Source organism: Dinoponera quadriceps, unplaced genomic scaffold (genome assembly GCF_001313825.1).
Source record: "Dinoponera quadriceps isolate SergipeBrazil2010 unplaced genomic scaffold, ASM131382v1 scaffold1831, whole genome shotgun sequence".
NCBI lineage: Eukaryota > Metazoa > Arthropoda > Insecta > Hymenoptera > Formicidae > Dinoponera > Dinoponera quadriceps.
The window spans coordinates 230,619-248,373 of record NW_014556430.1 but is presented as its reverse complement, the minus strand read 5'-3'; the positions used below and the strand labels follow the sequence as shown (position 1 = coordinate 248,373).

Below are 17,755 nucleotides of genomic sequence, written 5' to 3'. Positions count from 1 at the left end.
TCAACTGCCATTATGAAAACTGAAATAGTCGTGGTCGAACAGGTAGTGGAAGGTTTCCACTCCCTTCTCCTATTCCTCCCTCTCTACGAGCACTACTTATTAGGGATCACGGAAGGTCCTAGCAGGGTTGACAATATTTTCTTTTCGCTGAAAAAGGAAATCGCTTCGAAGGGACTAAGATACCTCGTGATTCCGTTAGATAAACCAAGGGTAAGCGTACTTCACTTGTTAAGGCTAGTTTGGTCGCGACTTCATGTATATATTTATATATATACTTCACGTATACACGTTCTCTCATATATGTGTGTGTGTGTCTCGTCTCGTATTTGCGAATACATCTCCGGCCCTGACCGTATACCACTCTACCTGCTGCAGCTTTCTCTCTCTCTCTCTCTCTGCTCTCTCTGCATACTCCCCACCACCTTCGTTAATTACGAGAACCCATACCGTGGCCGCAGGACCGGACCTATTACGAGCGATTACACCGCTATTAGTTACCTACCGGGTGTTCCACGGCACGGTGGAAGGCACTGAAAAAAGGACGAGAGGAAAGAAAAAGCTACCCAGATAGATTGCGCCGTGGCCCAATGGCGGCACGATACTGTATGTATGTAACTGGACCCGAGTGTGCAGGGGACTTAATAATGCAAAACCATCGTTCCGCGACTACGGATGGGAATTTGCATGAGGATCGTCAACCTGGCCAGATGATCGATGTATCATTCCGCAAATTTACACTCGCGGATACGTTCTCGCGCGCGATGGATCGACGGTGCGCGACTTGACTCTGCCGCGCGGATTAAAAAAAAGAAAAAAAAAGGAGAGAGAAGAGAGACGATCATCACGCAAAATTGATGTACTTAAGATCGGTTCTCCGGTGGCGTCCGACTTCTTTGAATTGATTTAAATTTCGTTTTCTCTTTTCTTCCCGCCGTTTTTTCCCCCGACGAAATGCGGAATCAACGGCAACACAATGTAACGAAACAAGCGGCAATCCCACCGGCAAGACATTATTGAGTAATTATTTTCTCATTAGGCGGTTCCGTTATTTCCCGCTTAATTTGGCGCGCCAGTTAACACGGACGCTTGTTTATTCGGACGCATGTGCGAAAGATAGACGGCGCACGTGGTTTGTTGCCAACCGTCATACAGTCATCACTATTTCGAGATAGTCCTCGCGTATACCTAGGATAACCAGATCTTCTTTACGACTGCGCTCAAGGACTACCTGTGCACCGATCGTAAACGTCCTAAGCGAGGACTGTTTTCGTAAAAGAATTCGTTGAGTAGCCGCGGACGATATCCGGGCGATAACTGCGAGAGTGCACGGGAGCCGGACGCTCAAATATTTTCGTGGCAGCCGATAGTCGCCCGGCGCGTGGTATCTAAATCCCGTTAACTCCGCCGTGCGCTAAAGCCCTAAAGCCTGAATAAATGCGGCTAGACACGGGAAGTACCTACGAGCTTTCTATATCGCTCGCGCCTGGGATATACCGTAAATTCTCTGCCCGGCCAAGATTGGACGCGCGCGGATAGAGAAGAACGATCCCCGTGGTCGAGTCTTCATTTTCGTTCGAACAACATCGTGTGGAACGCGAAGACAGTGAATCGATAACTGAATTAACGCTCCGAATAAAAATGTATCTAGTCGGCCTGAGTCAAAAAACGCATATATGCGTTTCATGAATTTCTTTGACTTATTATACTCTCGATACAAGCAACATTTATCCGTCGACTGACTCACAATAGTTTTTCCTTCAACGATCATTTAGTTGTGAAGTGCTCGGCATTCAAAGAGTTGAGTTACGCATAAAGCATAATTAATTTTCTGACAAGATTCCGCATTATATCAAACAGTCGCTTGCGAGCTGTCATTCGACTCACCTTGTGAATACGTCCGGGTAATGCGTCCTAGAGAAAGCTTTCTCGAGTTCCTCCAACTGGAAACTCGTGAAGGTTGTCCTGTAGCGACGTTGTTTTCTTTTCGGAGCAAAATCGTCTGCTTCGGCCTCGCTCTCGGGGCTGGTCGGCGCCGCTCTCGGATGACCGCCTTCTTCCTCAGGCCTCACCTCTTCCGTGGAGATGCCCATTTGGATGGACTGAGGCGTCGTCGTCGTCGATGCCGGCGTCGGTTGCTGGTGAGACTGCGGGTGAGGTTGCTGGCTCACCTGCTGGCTCACCTGAGTCACCTGGCTCGAGCTGCTCGTGCTGCTCGCAGGACTCGTCTGCGAGACGGCCTGCTCGCTGCCTCCTCGCGACGAATGATCTGCGCAGAGAGATAATCATGCCGAGTTACAAATGTAATCAGCCGTAGATTTAATTATGCGCGAATTAATTATATGCGCCGTGAACACAGAGGTCCTGCGAACACTGTCGAAGCGAGCGTCATCTCGGTCAGTTTAGATTTTTTTTATAGATTCAGTCTGTCGAGTTAATTATATAATGCCTTATGCATTTAAATGAGAATAATTTATACATTTTAATTTGCGACGGAATGAACACATACGTTGCGCTGCTCGTGAATCGTACAAAAAGTATCTTCTATATCGGAAATGTATTCATTCGTGTGTCAAAAATATTCGCACATGTCGTCGGATAACGTACACAGTAAAACACTTTGTATTAAAAAGGGCCCGCTAGAATTTTTATGTTATTTTAACAAGATGAATATGTGAAATTAGCATATATTTGTGTGCTTTTTAACGGATTCCTTATGTTTAATATAACACAAATGTCAGTGGACCGTTTCACGGAAAATGACGTCGCGAAGTTCGCCCAGCTGCACGGATTTATTTGCACTGAAAGGCACGCGATCTTCTATCTTAAACACATACCTTTAACGAGATGATTGGTTAACGCTAAACGTTTGTTAGGCTATCCGATATACGACTGAAACGTGGACAGAGGACGAGACGATTCATCAGCTGTCACGTGATCCGGCGACCGCACCGTATTATCAGCGACGATCAGTTTCTACGAATAGTCAGGGAAATCGTTGTGGTCTAGTTTCCGCTGCGAGCGGATTTTAAACGCCGCTCGTTGGACGCGCCGACCGTAAACCACCTCGGGATTTTGGATTTCCGCGTCTCAAATTTCCTCCTTCGTGGAAGGATTTACGAAGTGACTGACGTGTAATTAAGTTAACCGTTAAAGCGGCTGTTAGGGCGCGGTAAGAAACTTTACGTTTCTGTACAAAGGCTGATTTTACGCGAACATCGCTTCAACAACGCGTATCCGGCAACACTGATCGGTGCACACAGAAGAAACGTCGATACAATCGACATTATCATGATAGTCGTTATCGCATCGGAAATATTCCATTTCCGATAAATCCGGCTGATGCTGATAAATTTGACTAGTCTCGCGAAGCTATATTTGGTCGATTTTTAATTGATAGATCTTTATACGACATTTAATCTTATCTTCCATAATAACGACACGCTTATCTGGAATAAAATATTATGACTGGAGATAAGGAAGGTGTAAAAAAGCGAAAATAAATTCCAGTTTGTCTTGAACATAAGGCATAAAATGGTATCGGTACGGCGGACAAGAGACTGAAATGCATAAATGCAAATAATAATTATTCGCTATTGTGTAGCAGATAACGCGACGTATTAAAATAAAGCGTATTTTAAATGCAAATACCGACGTACGTGCGCGTATGCGAGGGCAGAGGTATCATTCCTTTCACTGCGACCTTGTCTAGTAGGAATTAATGATTTCTCCGAGCCCGCACCTTGACGCGATCACGATGCCGCCGTGGCGATCGTGTAACAGCGTTCGATATTGCTTGTAAGTTGTAACGGGATCGTTTGCGATGGATATTCGCAAGCCGGTGGCTCCGAGAGCCTGTATTACAAGCCACCGCTTGATAATTCCTCATCATCCTGCTCGCGATATTACCACGAAAACTCGACGAAGCGCGTAATTGAAGAAACAAATTCAACGGAGAATCGTACGGAAACATCCATCACCGATGAACTTCAGATGCGTAATATATATATTGAAAGAAAACGTCATAGAATTAACGAAATTTTGCTTTAAAAGATTGTAAGGCTCAGTATCGTATTTTCAATAGTACATCTCAAAGAAGCTATTCATAAATTTAGTATTTATCAAGCAAAATTACGTCACTATATATTTATTTCATTACCTAAATGTTAATTTGAAATATATATACGTACAATATTACAAACACAAAAATATTATTTTTATTTTTCTTGTTAATGTAGAGAAGAGATTGGAAATAAATATTAAAAATAGTACGCTAAGTTCAAGAAACACATATGAAAAATGTCAACTTGAATTACAAGTATCTCAGCTTTCGAATGGTCAATCTTACTTTAATTGCGCACGCAGTTGAATAATATTTTAATACAGTGCAAGTTTCATCGAATTCTTATCAAGCTCGTCTCACATTACAACCTCCTTAAACTAATAAAACTTATTCAAGCAAAACGTTAATTCGTTGAACAAATCGTACAGTTGTAATGAGTTATCAATTGATTCAAGGATCGTGATTTGGCGAGCAATTGTATCAACGCGACATGTTGCACCGACGCGTAATTTGTTCAGTGAATATTTTTTGAATGAGTGTTATCGCCGATTTCTTCGATCCAACCGTTTTTTTTCTCTATGTGAAACACGCGCAAATAAGAGACACGTATTTTTTCTACACGCTTTCTCGCCCGCTCTCTTACAAGTGTACCTTCTTTTTCACCGTCTCATCATACTCTACCTCTACTCTATATACCCTCGTGTGCGCATATACGCTTGATTCAATTTAGCTCAATTTAGATTCCGCGAGGAGCTTAATTCGCAACGGCTACGCGTATCCTCGTCACGTCCCGCGCATATCGGCGAAACGCGGGGCACTTACGCGCGTCGATATATACGCATCGATATACGCGCTCGCTCGCTCGCGTATGCGTGGTCTTTAAAGAAAACGGCGGCTGATCGAGCAAATTTCTAGAAGCGAGCCCACGCACGGGCGATTCAACGCAGGATGCGGGGGTTTAAAATGGGCCCAGCGCAGCGGGGGGGGAGGGGGAGGATCCAAGTGGTTTACGCGGTTCTTAAGCGGCAGTTTTTAATCGAGTCGATTTATCGGAAATGGGCTTATAATGCAGGTAGCCCCGGCGTAATGCCGATAATATACAAGAGACCTAAATCCCTGGTGTCGAATTGTCCTCTTTGTTCACGCACACGCACGGCGCGGCAACAACTACGAGTGCATCGACGCGCAAAGAGAGCGAGAGAAGAGAACGACGGATAGAAAGGGTGAGAGAAAAACAGAGAAGGAGAGAGAAAGAGAAGAGAGGACGCGTAGGTAGCCTTTTACATTATAATGGCATTAATAGGGCCCGAGGCCGCACTTAGCGTTCGCCCGCTTCAGCCAGCTCGCCTCGTCGTTATTAACTGAAAATTACCGAAACCGAAATCTAATTCGCGTAAACACTATAATTTCACCGCGTGCCGTGGAGCCGGGAGTCGAGTTCTCTTTCTCTCTCTCTTTCTTTCTCTTTCCGAAAGCTCGTTCTCATACTCTCCATGTACGATAAGACACGTGGAAATTCTTCGGCTCAATCGAGCGTACGAGTATATCCGCGAGATCACGCACCTGTTTCAAGACTCGGCGAGTAGCAGTCGTCCGTGACGACTTTTTGATTCCTCGATTTTCACAGGCCGAGCTCGTCTTGCGGCGGCGCGCACAGATAACGAAACGAACCGCGAGTTCCACGCAGCTCTCTCAGCTGATGAGGACCTGCTGAATCTCGACACATTTTAGGTCCGCCGATAAGGACGGAGAGAGCGTCCGACAGTAGCTTCACGTTGTTCAATTCACGTACTCGTCCATTCTGCATTGCGGAAATTTCTCGCGCGATATCGCAGCGATGAGAAGCACAGTGCCGCGCGGTAATGTCAATTACACGGTGCGGTAATTTTGATTGACGGCATAACCGTTCCTGCGACGACAATATGCAAATGAAGGCACGGGGGGGGGGCGCAAATGTTTAATTAACACACATTCATAAATGTCAAGTAGCGAAATCGCTCTCTCCCACCACGGTTATCACGGATTGCCGGGCGGTACACCGGCGGTGAGACCGGCAGTCGCGCCTTAGCCCGTCTAATGGACGATAGCTGGTTTATGTTGTCGCGAGTGCGCGTCGCAATAAACATCGGCCGCCGTTGCCGGTGTTTCAGCGCGATTCCATCCGCGAGGCGAACGGCAAAAGCCAACCCAACCTGTGCAGCACCACGTCGCGATGTTACTTAATTCAACGCGAGTTCGATCTCGCGAACGCCCATTTATTTCTCACCGTCGGCCGTTACGCGCGCCTTGACAATATCATGAATGTTCAATTAGATACGTCGCGCTCGATTAGAAACGATAGAGCGGATTGCGACGGCCGCAGTTGGTGATTAATCTCGGCTACGCGAGAATATTACTTTGTTAATACGACCAGCAAAATTGTGTATTATATTGGTTTACGTCGTGTTTCTTTATTTATTATTATTTATTGTGCGTTCGTGCGAGCGTGTGCAGGATATTCTAGATCTGTTTTTCTCTTCTACAGCGCGATCGAAATTATCGACCGACGGGTCGTCGATATGGTTTACGAAGACCTAAAAATTAGAGCTGGAAATTATATTTTTGAAATTTCGACTTTTCGAAGTCTTTCAAATTTCTGAGCCTTCAATATATTATATTCGAGTAGAAAATAGTATTTACTGTTCTAATGAATCTAATTTTCTCTTGCATTGTGTTATGTTCATGTAACATATCACGGCAAAATTTGCGTTTATTTTAAAATAGAGTGAATGAGATTTGTTGTTTATTATTTGTGTTTTCTTCATTCGCTTTATTTTAAATTAGACAAATACAAATTTCAGAATTGAAATAAAGATACCGAAACGACACGAGTGTCTAAAAGACATCTGTGTGACGTCTTAATATCATCTGGGTTAAACTGATGCTCTTTAATTGCGTAGCATTTCGTTGTACTCTCCAAAATTAATTCCATTAGCAGCTTCGATATTTCGAATAAGTCGTCAAATGCCGAATTATACCGAAGTTTTGAAGCTTCGAAAATGAATAGTCCCACTAAAAATATCAGAAGTCAGCTTCCGAAGGGAAAAAAGAAAGAGATATGAATAAAAGAAATATCACATGTTGCATTTGACATTTGGCATTTGACATCTCGTTGGATCCTGTTATGTTCACCGGCGACCAACGTTACACGAGATACTACTGTATCTCGTTCAATTACGTTATTATAAAATATAATTAATTGCGCTTGAAAAAGCAGCTGTACAGTCAGTAGATATTACATTTATTAATTGTATCTTCGTAATGCAATATAATCAGCAAAGTTTTTGCGTGATCAATGGAAATTGAAGCGGCAGTGTTGATTTTGTTCTGATGGAATTTCATAATTTTATCTTCAATTTCTCTCCTTTCCCCACCAGCCAACACGAAGACTGAATATTGAACGGTTACGAAAGATAGCGTCCAAGCAAGTTTGCGAGTTCTCGCCGCGCGTGAAACCCAACTGAAAAAGCTGCAGGCCGCTTTCCGCTACATTTGCGCACCGTTAGCGTCTCGTCGCACACACACACACACACACACTAAAATATGTACGTTGCGTGCGCGGGATTTACGGCCGTGCAAATTAGCGCGTCGCAATCAACCAATTAGCTAAGTCATTGTGGGCGCTTACGCGAAAGCAACGTATGCGCATGCTCGCGCGGCGACAACGGCGACTGTTAATTAGCCGCTAATCCATACCGCGAGTGCCAATTAAGTCTCGCCGAGATTTTTGCCGTCTCTCTCGCGTCCACACGACCGGATTATGTAAAATATTATCGCTTTACGCTCGCCGCGTCAGCGGAATCGATCGGGCCGCGCGCTCTCCTTTTGTTTCGCAACTGCGATCGCGATATTAGTTTAGAGCTCGTGCTTCTTTTAATATCGACGGCGGGCGTTAAAATAACGGCCGTAGTGCGGTCGGCGAGCGCAAAAAGTGGGCAGCCGGGAAAAAGCCGCTACCTTCGGCTTTTACTCGCGATGATTCGCGAGAGATAGCTTCTATTTACCGGCGGATGGGTCGCCGCGAGATTGAACTGTTCCGATTACAAATTAATATTACGCGACATACTCGCGATACTTATCGCCATAACTCGGTACTCGCGATCTCCGTTATCTTCGATACTGTATACGTAAAGCATCGTTCACACGAGATTCGGTTATCTTTACGAGATGGCAGATAATGCGGCGGGTAATGTCGTGTAACGTGAAGCTCGTCGATGCTAATTAATTTCATTTGGTTGATTCCCCCTATTCGCACGGTTTTTCAACGGTCCATTCTTCGGAACGAGAAAGGTGGAGTCTTCGTTCTAATTCGTGACGATTAGAGTATCTACATTGTTTCTTTACGTATCGTGTTACAAAATTAGGCGTCAATTAAAGCGATGAACGATGATTCAACCGAATCGGATCTTTGAGACTTGAAGGGCAATCTACATTGAATAAAATTTCCATCGGATAAACCGACTAAATAATGCATCTGATTGTCATTTTTATATGTCCGACCAAGTGACGATACCTTTATCCGATGTAGTTACCGATGAAACCTAAACGGACAGTTAGTCGCCCCTTATATACATCCGTAATAATTTTCATCGGATAAAGGCATGATTTAATCGGATGAAATGATGAAATAATACCGGAACATTGCACTTGATCGGATATATCTGTTTGTTGCTTTTTAATTTGATTATCCGATCAGATACGATCGTATATTTTTCTCAGTATATATTTGAAGAAGTGTCCTCGGGCAACACCGATTATACGACGTCGTTGATTTTCACGTGAACGTTGTGTAGAAGAGAGATAAATAGATAGGAAAATTTATTTTAATTAAATAAATAAATTTTATCTGTCATAATGTAGATATATTTAGGACAAAAGAAGGAGTGGAGAAATATGTAAGCCATGTCGTAGTATTATTAGTATATTTGCCCGTTTTATGTGAACGGCACTTAAAATCGGCCTTTTTGCGTCGGTTCGTGCACCTCGGCTGACCGTCGACGCCGCGCGCTCGTGGAGAGATGTTTCTACATCGAATCATACTTGCAAATGCGCGCTAATAGACGCATCAATGCATCCTACGACACGAACCGGCGTCGCTCGGCCGTGTACGATCCCTCGCGCGCGATAATAAGCGGCAATTACGAATTATCGGTGAGTCCTCTGGTCCGTTCGCTCCTGCCGCGATAACGGCGTAGATAACGCCGGATATATGTACCTTCCGGATACGGGCGATGTCTGCGCACGTTCGATGCACCGCGGATTTGCTTGTTGCAACTCCTGCTTGCCGTTCTCGTAATGCCTCGAAGAGCGCCGTGAGATTGCGAGATATGAAACGGGAACGGCTCAACGTATTCTCCGATGCGAGAGCAACCTTTAACCCCGGGGGTTATTCGTCTTGAATATTCTCCGTTCCGTCGTCCGAGATAGTCGTCGAGACGAATAGCCCTGCCGTTATTATTGAGAAAAGAGAGGATCTTGGCTTTTCGTTGTCGCTGATGGGTCGATCGTATCGGCTTATCGTATCTTTTAAGATAGTTGTATCGCAAAGTGCCGGGTTTTCCCCTACATAAGCTTATTATTTACTAAAAAAAATACTTTCCCTTAACTTTATTGAACTATCTGAGTAATAAATGTTAATTTCAAGTGAAATTGAGAGAAATATATACATAATATTATTACAAAGACGGAGATATTATTTATTTTTCTTGTTAATGCTTTATTGATACGATAGTTGAGCTGAGAGATGCGTACTTAATAGAAAGTGATGCATAAATATTTCAATATGTGTATTGTGTACGTATATCGCAGGTATTAGTATAATTTGCAAATTTCCAGTGGATATATTTTCAAAACAAAATAGACTTATTTACTACACTACTTTCATGGAAATAGAAATTTAGAAGAGATAATATTGATGCTGTGCGCGTGTTATGTGTAATTTCATTATCGAAATACATATACTTTATTTCTACAGACGATTGAGAGAGAGAGAGAGAGAGAGATCTTATAATACCTAGAAACGCAATTATATACGTGTAATCGGCACGAAATAATATCCCGACGGCCGGTATATTTGTGGTTATTAAATCGGTATTATTAGAGTTAATGAAGTTCGAAGTTTAAAATTCTTTTTCCTGGTGCTCGCGGCTTTCCGAAGTATACCTCCGCCGTGCCGCACGCGCAATTTTAATTTAAAACAACGCGCGTTTCTCATCCAATTACGCAACGGCCGCGTAATTAACTCGCAATGAAGAACATGAATTGGCGAACATTGTGGAACGATTTCTCGGTAGACCGATTACGACGCTCTACTGGCTCTCTCGTGTAATTCCGCGCGATTCAATCGATAGATCGATTTCGATCCGCCGCGGTCCATTATGAAACAAAAAGATTGAGTCGGACGGTGATTTACGTAAGTGTGTAATATCGATTCGGCCGGCACATAATAACCGTCGCGGCAAAACAGACAAATTGATTTTCCGCCGGCCGTGCCCGGGGACTTATCTCTTTCCCGCGATAAATCGTTGAAAGTATAATCTACGCTGACTGACTGGTTGTTTCGAAAAATTCAACAGATACAAGCGCGCGTGCGAGCGCACGAAACGCCGGCGTGTTTTAAATAAATTAAGACGATCTAAATCAGCCGGGGCGAGTCAAAGGGCGCGATCGAGTTTTTGCGAACGGCGCGCCATTCGAGCGATAACGAAACACGCGATTATCGTTAAATTACCGCGCGACTTCATCGCGTATTTTCAAGCGAGGCGAGAGGTACAACTTTTTCGCGCGCGCGCAATATTTACGAGCCGAGTCTCGCGAATCCGTTTTGCGGATAGGCAATGATCCATAAAACGATCGCCGGCCGTTCCGCTATGCGCGATTGACTCTCTCGATCGCGGCGCGCGAGGTATCGCGCCGCGATCGCGATTGCGTATTTATGACGGCGAAACGTCCCGCGACCCCGTCGGGGCGCTCACGTATCCGCCGATTATTACGTTGTAAAGATTATCGTGTAAACTGGGACGCGTGCTCGTTAGTACGTTGCGCGTATGCACGCACACGCGCATCCGTACGCACACGCAACAAGCACCGGCGAACGCCGATGAAGCATTATCTCTCCCGACGGAGTCGGAGAAAGGCGAGGGATTAAACGACGTCATAGGCGCCGACAACACTTTTTTCTCTCTCTCTCTCTCTCTCTCTCTTTCTCCTTCCGAACCTATCAAGTTCCCATCGCTCATATTAAAGTAAACAACACGCTCGTAAAAAAGGTTCCGTAGCTGCTGTCTCGCACTCGGAAATTTATGGCTGATGTCGAGTTGATATTATTTACATTTCGGTTATCGAGTATCGTTAACATTATCTTTATACGTATCTATTTGGCAATGAATCGGGTTTTATAAAGAACGATTCGGGGAATGTCGCTCCTTAAATCTGTCGGACTTACTGAGACATTCATAGACGCTGTCTTCGTTATCGTGGGAGAAATTCCAGCCTCCAACAGTTTTGATGCACAGTAAGAAGTATCTTGTGTTGAAGTCGGTTCTTGTTAACATTTTTGTCTTCATTTTTTAAATCGCTTCATACTCACGTTAGAATCGACCTTTGTTAAAACTGTGGTGTGAAATCTTTGACGTGCCCGCGTATTGGTTTAACATATTGTGTTTATGTTGATTCAATATATAATTTTGCGTTGAGTCGATATTCAATATGTTTAAATGTTAACACACTTTATAGTTCAATGTCGATTAACGTGTTAATTTCGTGTTAATTTTTTACATAATATTTGTGTATAATACTTTTCAACATATTTATCTTGTGTGTTAAATTAACACAAAAATTTATGTTAGAGACATGTGGAAATTTGTTAAATATAACAAAAAATTTTTTACTGCGTATCCGTGCGTTAATTTAACATATTGTCTTCATATATTTGTTTATCTCAATGTTTTGCGTTGAGTCGATATATGTTAAAATAATAATTTTAACACTTTCACCATTCATTTTATAATTCAGTGATGATTGATTAATGATAATTTGGTCAAGAATTTTGGTGTTAATTTTGTATTAATTTTTGACATGATGTTTGCGTTACTCTTCAACATATTCACTTGACATTAAGAGAAAAATGTGCGTTTGGGACACGTGAAATTTAACACGAAACTTTTCTGCGGCCTTGGTCCCGAAGCAGTCGGAGGAATCTTCGCGGCACAGACTCACCTTTTTCCCCTTTGCGGCGCCCATGAGCGGCGCACGAAACGCGATGCCGAATCACGTTCCCTCCTATTCGCGCGCTCGCGATTCTCGTTTACAATCCGCAAATTGGTCCATTATCGGCCGCGGAGAAAGCATCCACCGACGATTTACGCACACGCGAGTAATTAATGATCGCGGAGATAGCGGCTAGTGTAATTTGCGCGGCGTCCGTGGTATCGACCGATCACTCGCGCTACGGATCGCGCTACGGGGTGCGCACGGTGGGAGGGGTGCAGAATGGGGAAGAAGGGCAGGCCGATTCGCAAATAAAAATTAATTCCGACGTTGCGTGGTAGCCGCTTAAGTCACGGCGTATACATATCGCTTCGTTCTACGTCCGCGCCTCGATAGCGATCGTTAATGATTTCTGCACACATGATCGCCGGGGAATGCGAAGTGCCCGTCGGCGGTATGTGCAAACACTTCGCCGTGCCTCGATACTTTGATGCGTACGCGTACACGCGGTGTCTGTCAATAAAGTAGCCGCAACGGTGTACATTATCGATTATCGCGAGGAGGAAAGGAAAGGGTGGGTGAGGGGGGGGAGAGAGAGAGGGAGGAAGAGAGATCCTCTTAAAGATGGATGTGGCTCGCGGGCACCTTCAATCGCCACCCCAGCGTCTTCATAGATCATTAACGGCTCGTCAAATGGGAATCCCGCGCACCGATCAATTAAACGCTCATCATACTCGATGAGCGCGAGTAGGCGTGCGCGCGTACTCGCGATCCGCACGTCGAGTTCTCCGGGTAGGAAGATGCGCACGCTCTCGTAAATGATTTATTGAATTATATATAATATATAATAATTTGTGAGTGTGTAGTAAATGATTCAATTGCCACTGGGCTATAAGCCATCGCTGCCATCACGTCAAGTCGCATGAATCAATTCTCGTGAGACGAAAAATCACAAACGCGATATTTCTTCTTCCTATCGTCTACCACATACAATTTATTTCTCTCATTATAATGTTTATATATACAGAGAGAAAAAATAGCTAATGAATAAAAAAAGGGAGACGGTGCATGTTACACCGCTGATTGCGAGAGACGATTTATGCACTTTAGCATCGTAAGTTGAAATTATGCCGAGCCCCTCACTTTCGGCGGCCTTTGTCCGCAAACGATCATCCGCCTTCTTCTTTTTCGGTCTTTCCGAGCGCGGAGCTAATCTGTCGATCGGCGTGAGCCAAGCGCAAGCTCGTTAATCGATGATCGTCGTCTAGGCAGATGCCGTCTGTCGATCGCCGGATAGCGATTCACGAGCGATCATTAGGCGCGCAGGGAGACGCGCGGAAGATGCGGGCGCGCAAGTCGGTACGCGTGATAAATCACGCGCCACCCATCGCGGAGTTTAGCGACGTGCAAAATGTAATTGGCCCGCGCTCCAATCTACATCTAAATTCGTAGTTACGCGTCGACCGTCCCTTCTCTCTCTCTTTCGCGTTCGCAAACACTCGTTTTCGTTTTTCGTCGGGCGCACCTTGATCCTTGGCGTAATTGCGGGCCGCGTTTTCAGCCGCGCGCGAATCGGGCGGAGTTTCGCTGGGAATTACGAGAATTTGGCGTTTCCGCCGAGCGAGCGAGCGGCCGTTTTTTCACCGCGATAACGACAATACCAACGTGATATCGTGCAACGAGATAGGAAAAAGGGAAGATTGAACGGAAAGTGGTTTTATCAGTTACAGTTGAGTCGAGTGTGACGTATTTTCCTCTTGGACTTTTCAAGTGTAATTTACGGTAAAATTTCTCCGAGGAAAAAGTTCCATTCAGAGAACACGATAACAGCTGAGTCACTCGAAGTCGAGCGGTTTTCACTTATATAAAGAGAAAAGTATGAATTAAGAAGTCTACAAGAAATGACTATAATTAGAATGGATTAGATAAGAAATTCACTTTAAGTTTGAATGAGATATTCATTATCGTGATTGCGAATGTATTTTCTTTCTCGTTTCGAGTGAATTTGCGCTCATTTTGCACGAATCTCACTCCAAACAATTTAGAAAATAAATGAATAAATATAAAAGGATTTTCGCTTGTCTCGCGGGGGATTTCACTTAAAATTTGTCTTAATCCTGAGAGCGGCACCTACGATCTTGACGCTGAAATAACATCACAAGACTCTCAGGCCTACATTATGCAAAAATTATAAAAATCATACTTTTTCGGTTTTTTATGAATTATTAAGTTTATTACCAATTTGAGTTTATTGCCTTTGTAGACTAATTGCTGCCAGAAAGCTACACAAAGAAACAGGTTTATTTGCATTTAGTATACATGTTTGTTTAATATAAATATCATAATTTAATATCAAATATCATGTTGTTTGATAACAAAAACTATTTAGAAGAAATGATTTGGAAGAGATGACATCGAGAGTTCGGCTCGGGGGAAATTGCATACGCGCAATTATCGCGCGTAGATCGCTTATCGCGGACCTCCTGGTGGAGCGACGACGAAGTTTCGCCCGGCGGCTTAACAAATTTCGTCGCGGCCGCGCGTTCCTTGTTCACGACAACGCCGGCGCGCGCATAGCGTCGTCGTCGCCTTCATCTCGGCGCATAAATCCCGCGGCGCGTCGCGCGCACCGGGTCGCATAAATGCGCGACGCGCATCGTTGTCGCGTGCATTAGTCTTGTCCTTGCGGCGGTTCCGAGAACACGCACAACGATGAGCGAAGAAAACGACGGCGATGCCGTTCGTTTCCTTCTTCTTCTTCGTCCTTCTCTTTCTCCTTTTTTTTTCTTTCTCCTCCGCCTGCGAAAGAGCATGTAGCGGCTGCCAGTCGGCAAGCCATAAGTACACAGTCACAATTATCCGCGGCAGTTAATTACCAGCGGTGTCACTATCAATTACTAAATCACGTCCCTCGCTCGCGGCTTTGTGCCGCGTGCGGTGCGCGCGTCCGCGCCGCCTTCCTCTGGCGCGCGTTAAAAATTGCGCGTCCAGCTGAATAATCAGCGACGACGCCGGCGATTAATTTCACCTCGCGCGGCATTATAAGACGGGGTGACGACGCCGGCGATGTGCGTTACCCGCTTAATTACTCGCGACCGGCGCGGCCAACTGCGCCGTGAATTCTTTTCCCCGCTCAGCGGTTGCCGCGTGCATCGAGAGAGAGAGAGAGAGAGAGAGAGAGAGAACGATATTTATTGAACGCTCTGGGACGCAGCTTCCCTCAAGCGTTATTAAAAAGTGCAGAATATATCTATTATATAAAATAACATACAAAGTATCATTAACAGCAAAGTAAACATTATCGAGGAGCTAAGTGTGAAGAGTATTTATAAAAAAAACACATAATAATAACATTTTCTTCAAGTTACAATTAATATTTTTTGTGTTAATTTTTGTGTTATATTTTTTGTGTTAACTTTGACAACTATTTATGTTACTTCTTAACATATTTGTCTTGCGTTGAATCAACAGAAAAATTTGGATTTGGGACATGTGAAACGTATTAAATTTAACACAATTTTTTACTATGCGAAATTAAAGAGAGAGAGAGGGACGTATAAATAAGTAGATAGAACAATCGAAGAGCTCTCGGGAGGATAACATCGCGGTCGCTTTCTTTCAATTTCACAAACACGGCATGTACCTGCCCGATGGAGATATTCGTTATTACCGCGAAACATGCGACAAAAATTAGTTTTCTTAATTAAGCAGTCGTGTGTGTGTACATGCATTCTTTTCCCCTCGCTGTTTAACTCGTTTATCATCGCGTTTATCGTATACTTAATTAGTCGCGACCGGCCGAGTGTCACTGTCTCGTCCAGGTACGATTCGACGCATGTTTGAAGAAAAATCTTCATACGCCGCCGCGCCGTGATTACCTCAGGTGAGCGGAGCGAGTGCGTTTTTAAGTGCGCGCAATTATTTGCTACTTTCTTGCGCACGGCAATTTCTGCGCGCCGAGATTGCGCGGCTGCTTTTTGTCCACTCCGACGACTCGGGAATTTGATTTAGCGTATACGCTCGATTCATGCATACCACCGCACTACCATCAGCGTGTATATCCGCTCTATCCTGGTAACGCGTTGCGAATAGAAGCTGCAGTAGCGGCAAGAGAGAGAAGCGCTCCAGCCGGCACTCCTGATTAATGGCGGGTAATTACGGTTTTTGCCGTCCTTGTAATTGTTAATAATTGAACGTAATCGTTATGCCTTTTTAATCGCATTAGTTGGGCCGCGGCGGCGTTGCGCAACGCGGAAAGAATCGCGCGAGTCCTCGTTCGCCGGACGGCGATGACGGCGGCGGAAGCGCATCGTCGAGCCCCCGGAGCCTTACGTCCGTCTTACGCGCGCGCTGACAGTTGCTGAAGTAGGTGGCGGTGATTAATACAAGAATAATATGCGCTAGGCGTTCTTATCGCGCTCCCTTTCAAGCATGCTTGGCGGATTTTACGCGAAATTACCTCGCGGCGAAATCTCTATTTGAGCGCCGGTTTTATGCTCATTCGCGCGCGACACTTAAGAGCGCGACCGATCGTAAATCGATCGTGAATAATTGAGCCATCGAGCGAACGCGCGCGTGGAAAATTCGCCAAGTTAAATCGTGTGCTCGTTTCTCTGCGAGAGACAGAGAGAGAGAGAGAGAGAAACGATCGGCGGAAGCGCTCTTTCTCCCTCACCCCCTCTCCCACTCTTTCTCCGTCCTCGCGTTCTTTTATTGCCGCGAAAGAATAATAATAGCGGCGATGCGCCGGGCGCGAATAAGGGCAGAGCTATTTTGCATAATTGTCCAAGAGTATACCGTCGGTGCAATCAAGAAATGAGTCAGCTTTTTGGAAGCGACCGGGCAAATTTCACCTTGTATGAGCGCGCCGATGCCGCCCCTTCGCAGGTTGTTCTTAGGCATTAACTCTCGAGAGTGCCCGGGAGAGAGAAGGAGAGAAAGAGCCCCCTCCGTCGGAGGGTAACTCCCGCGAGAGCGCGCAAGACCGGCAAAAACTTTAATGGGCCTTATTACGCGTCGACCTTGCGCGCGCGACGCGCGATTAATTAAATATTCGTTCATTTAAGGCGAAGGGATCGGACGATGATCGTCAGTAGCGCCGATGGTTAATGAGCATTGAAATCGCCATTACGGTTAACGCCAACGGCCAGATAAATGGCGAATAAGTTAATCATTAATTTCGTCCCCTCTCGACTGTTCTTCTTCCCTTATCTAGATCTCTTAATCGCCGGTGTCGTAATTAAGAGCTTAGATATATAATTGTTGCGGCTGCCTTGTAACGAATTAAGGATCGCCGTTACGGCAACGTTAATAGCTCCAAATTGCTGATTATATTATCATTTTTAATGCGCGACAACAGGCGCATGCAGGACAAATTTGCATCGCGCGTTGAAAGAAAAACACGCGATAACGATATCGCTCTCTTCTGCTCCTGTTAATGCCGCGGAT

At 44.8% G+C, this 17,755-nt stretch overlaps 1 protein-coding gene across 1 annotated transcript in view; it reads right to left on the bottom strand.

Moving 5' to 3' along the window:
• The window catches only part of LOC106747354 (homeobox protein aristaless-like), a 131,930-nt gene that overhangs the window by 25,419 nt on the left and 88,756 nt on the right, over window positions 1–17,755 (bottom strand). Inside the window, exon 3 of the mRNA XM_014624785.1 lies at window positions 1,885–2,266. Coding sequence (XP_014480271.1) covers window positions 1,885–2,266 — 382 coding nt within the window. The remainder of the gene's footprint in view (window positions 1–1,884; window positions 2,267–17,755) is intronic.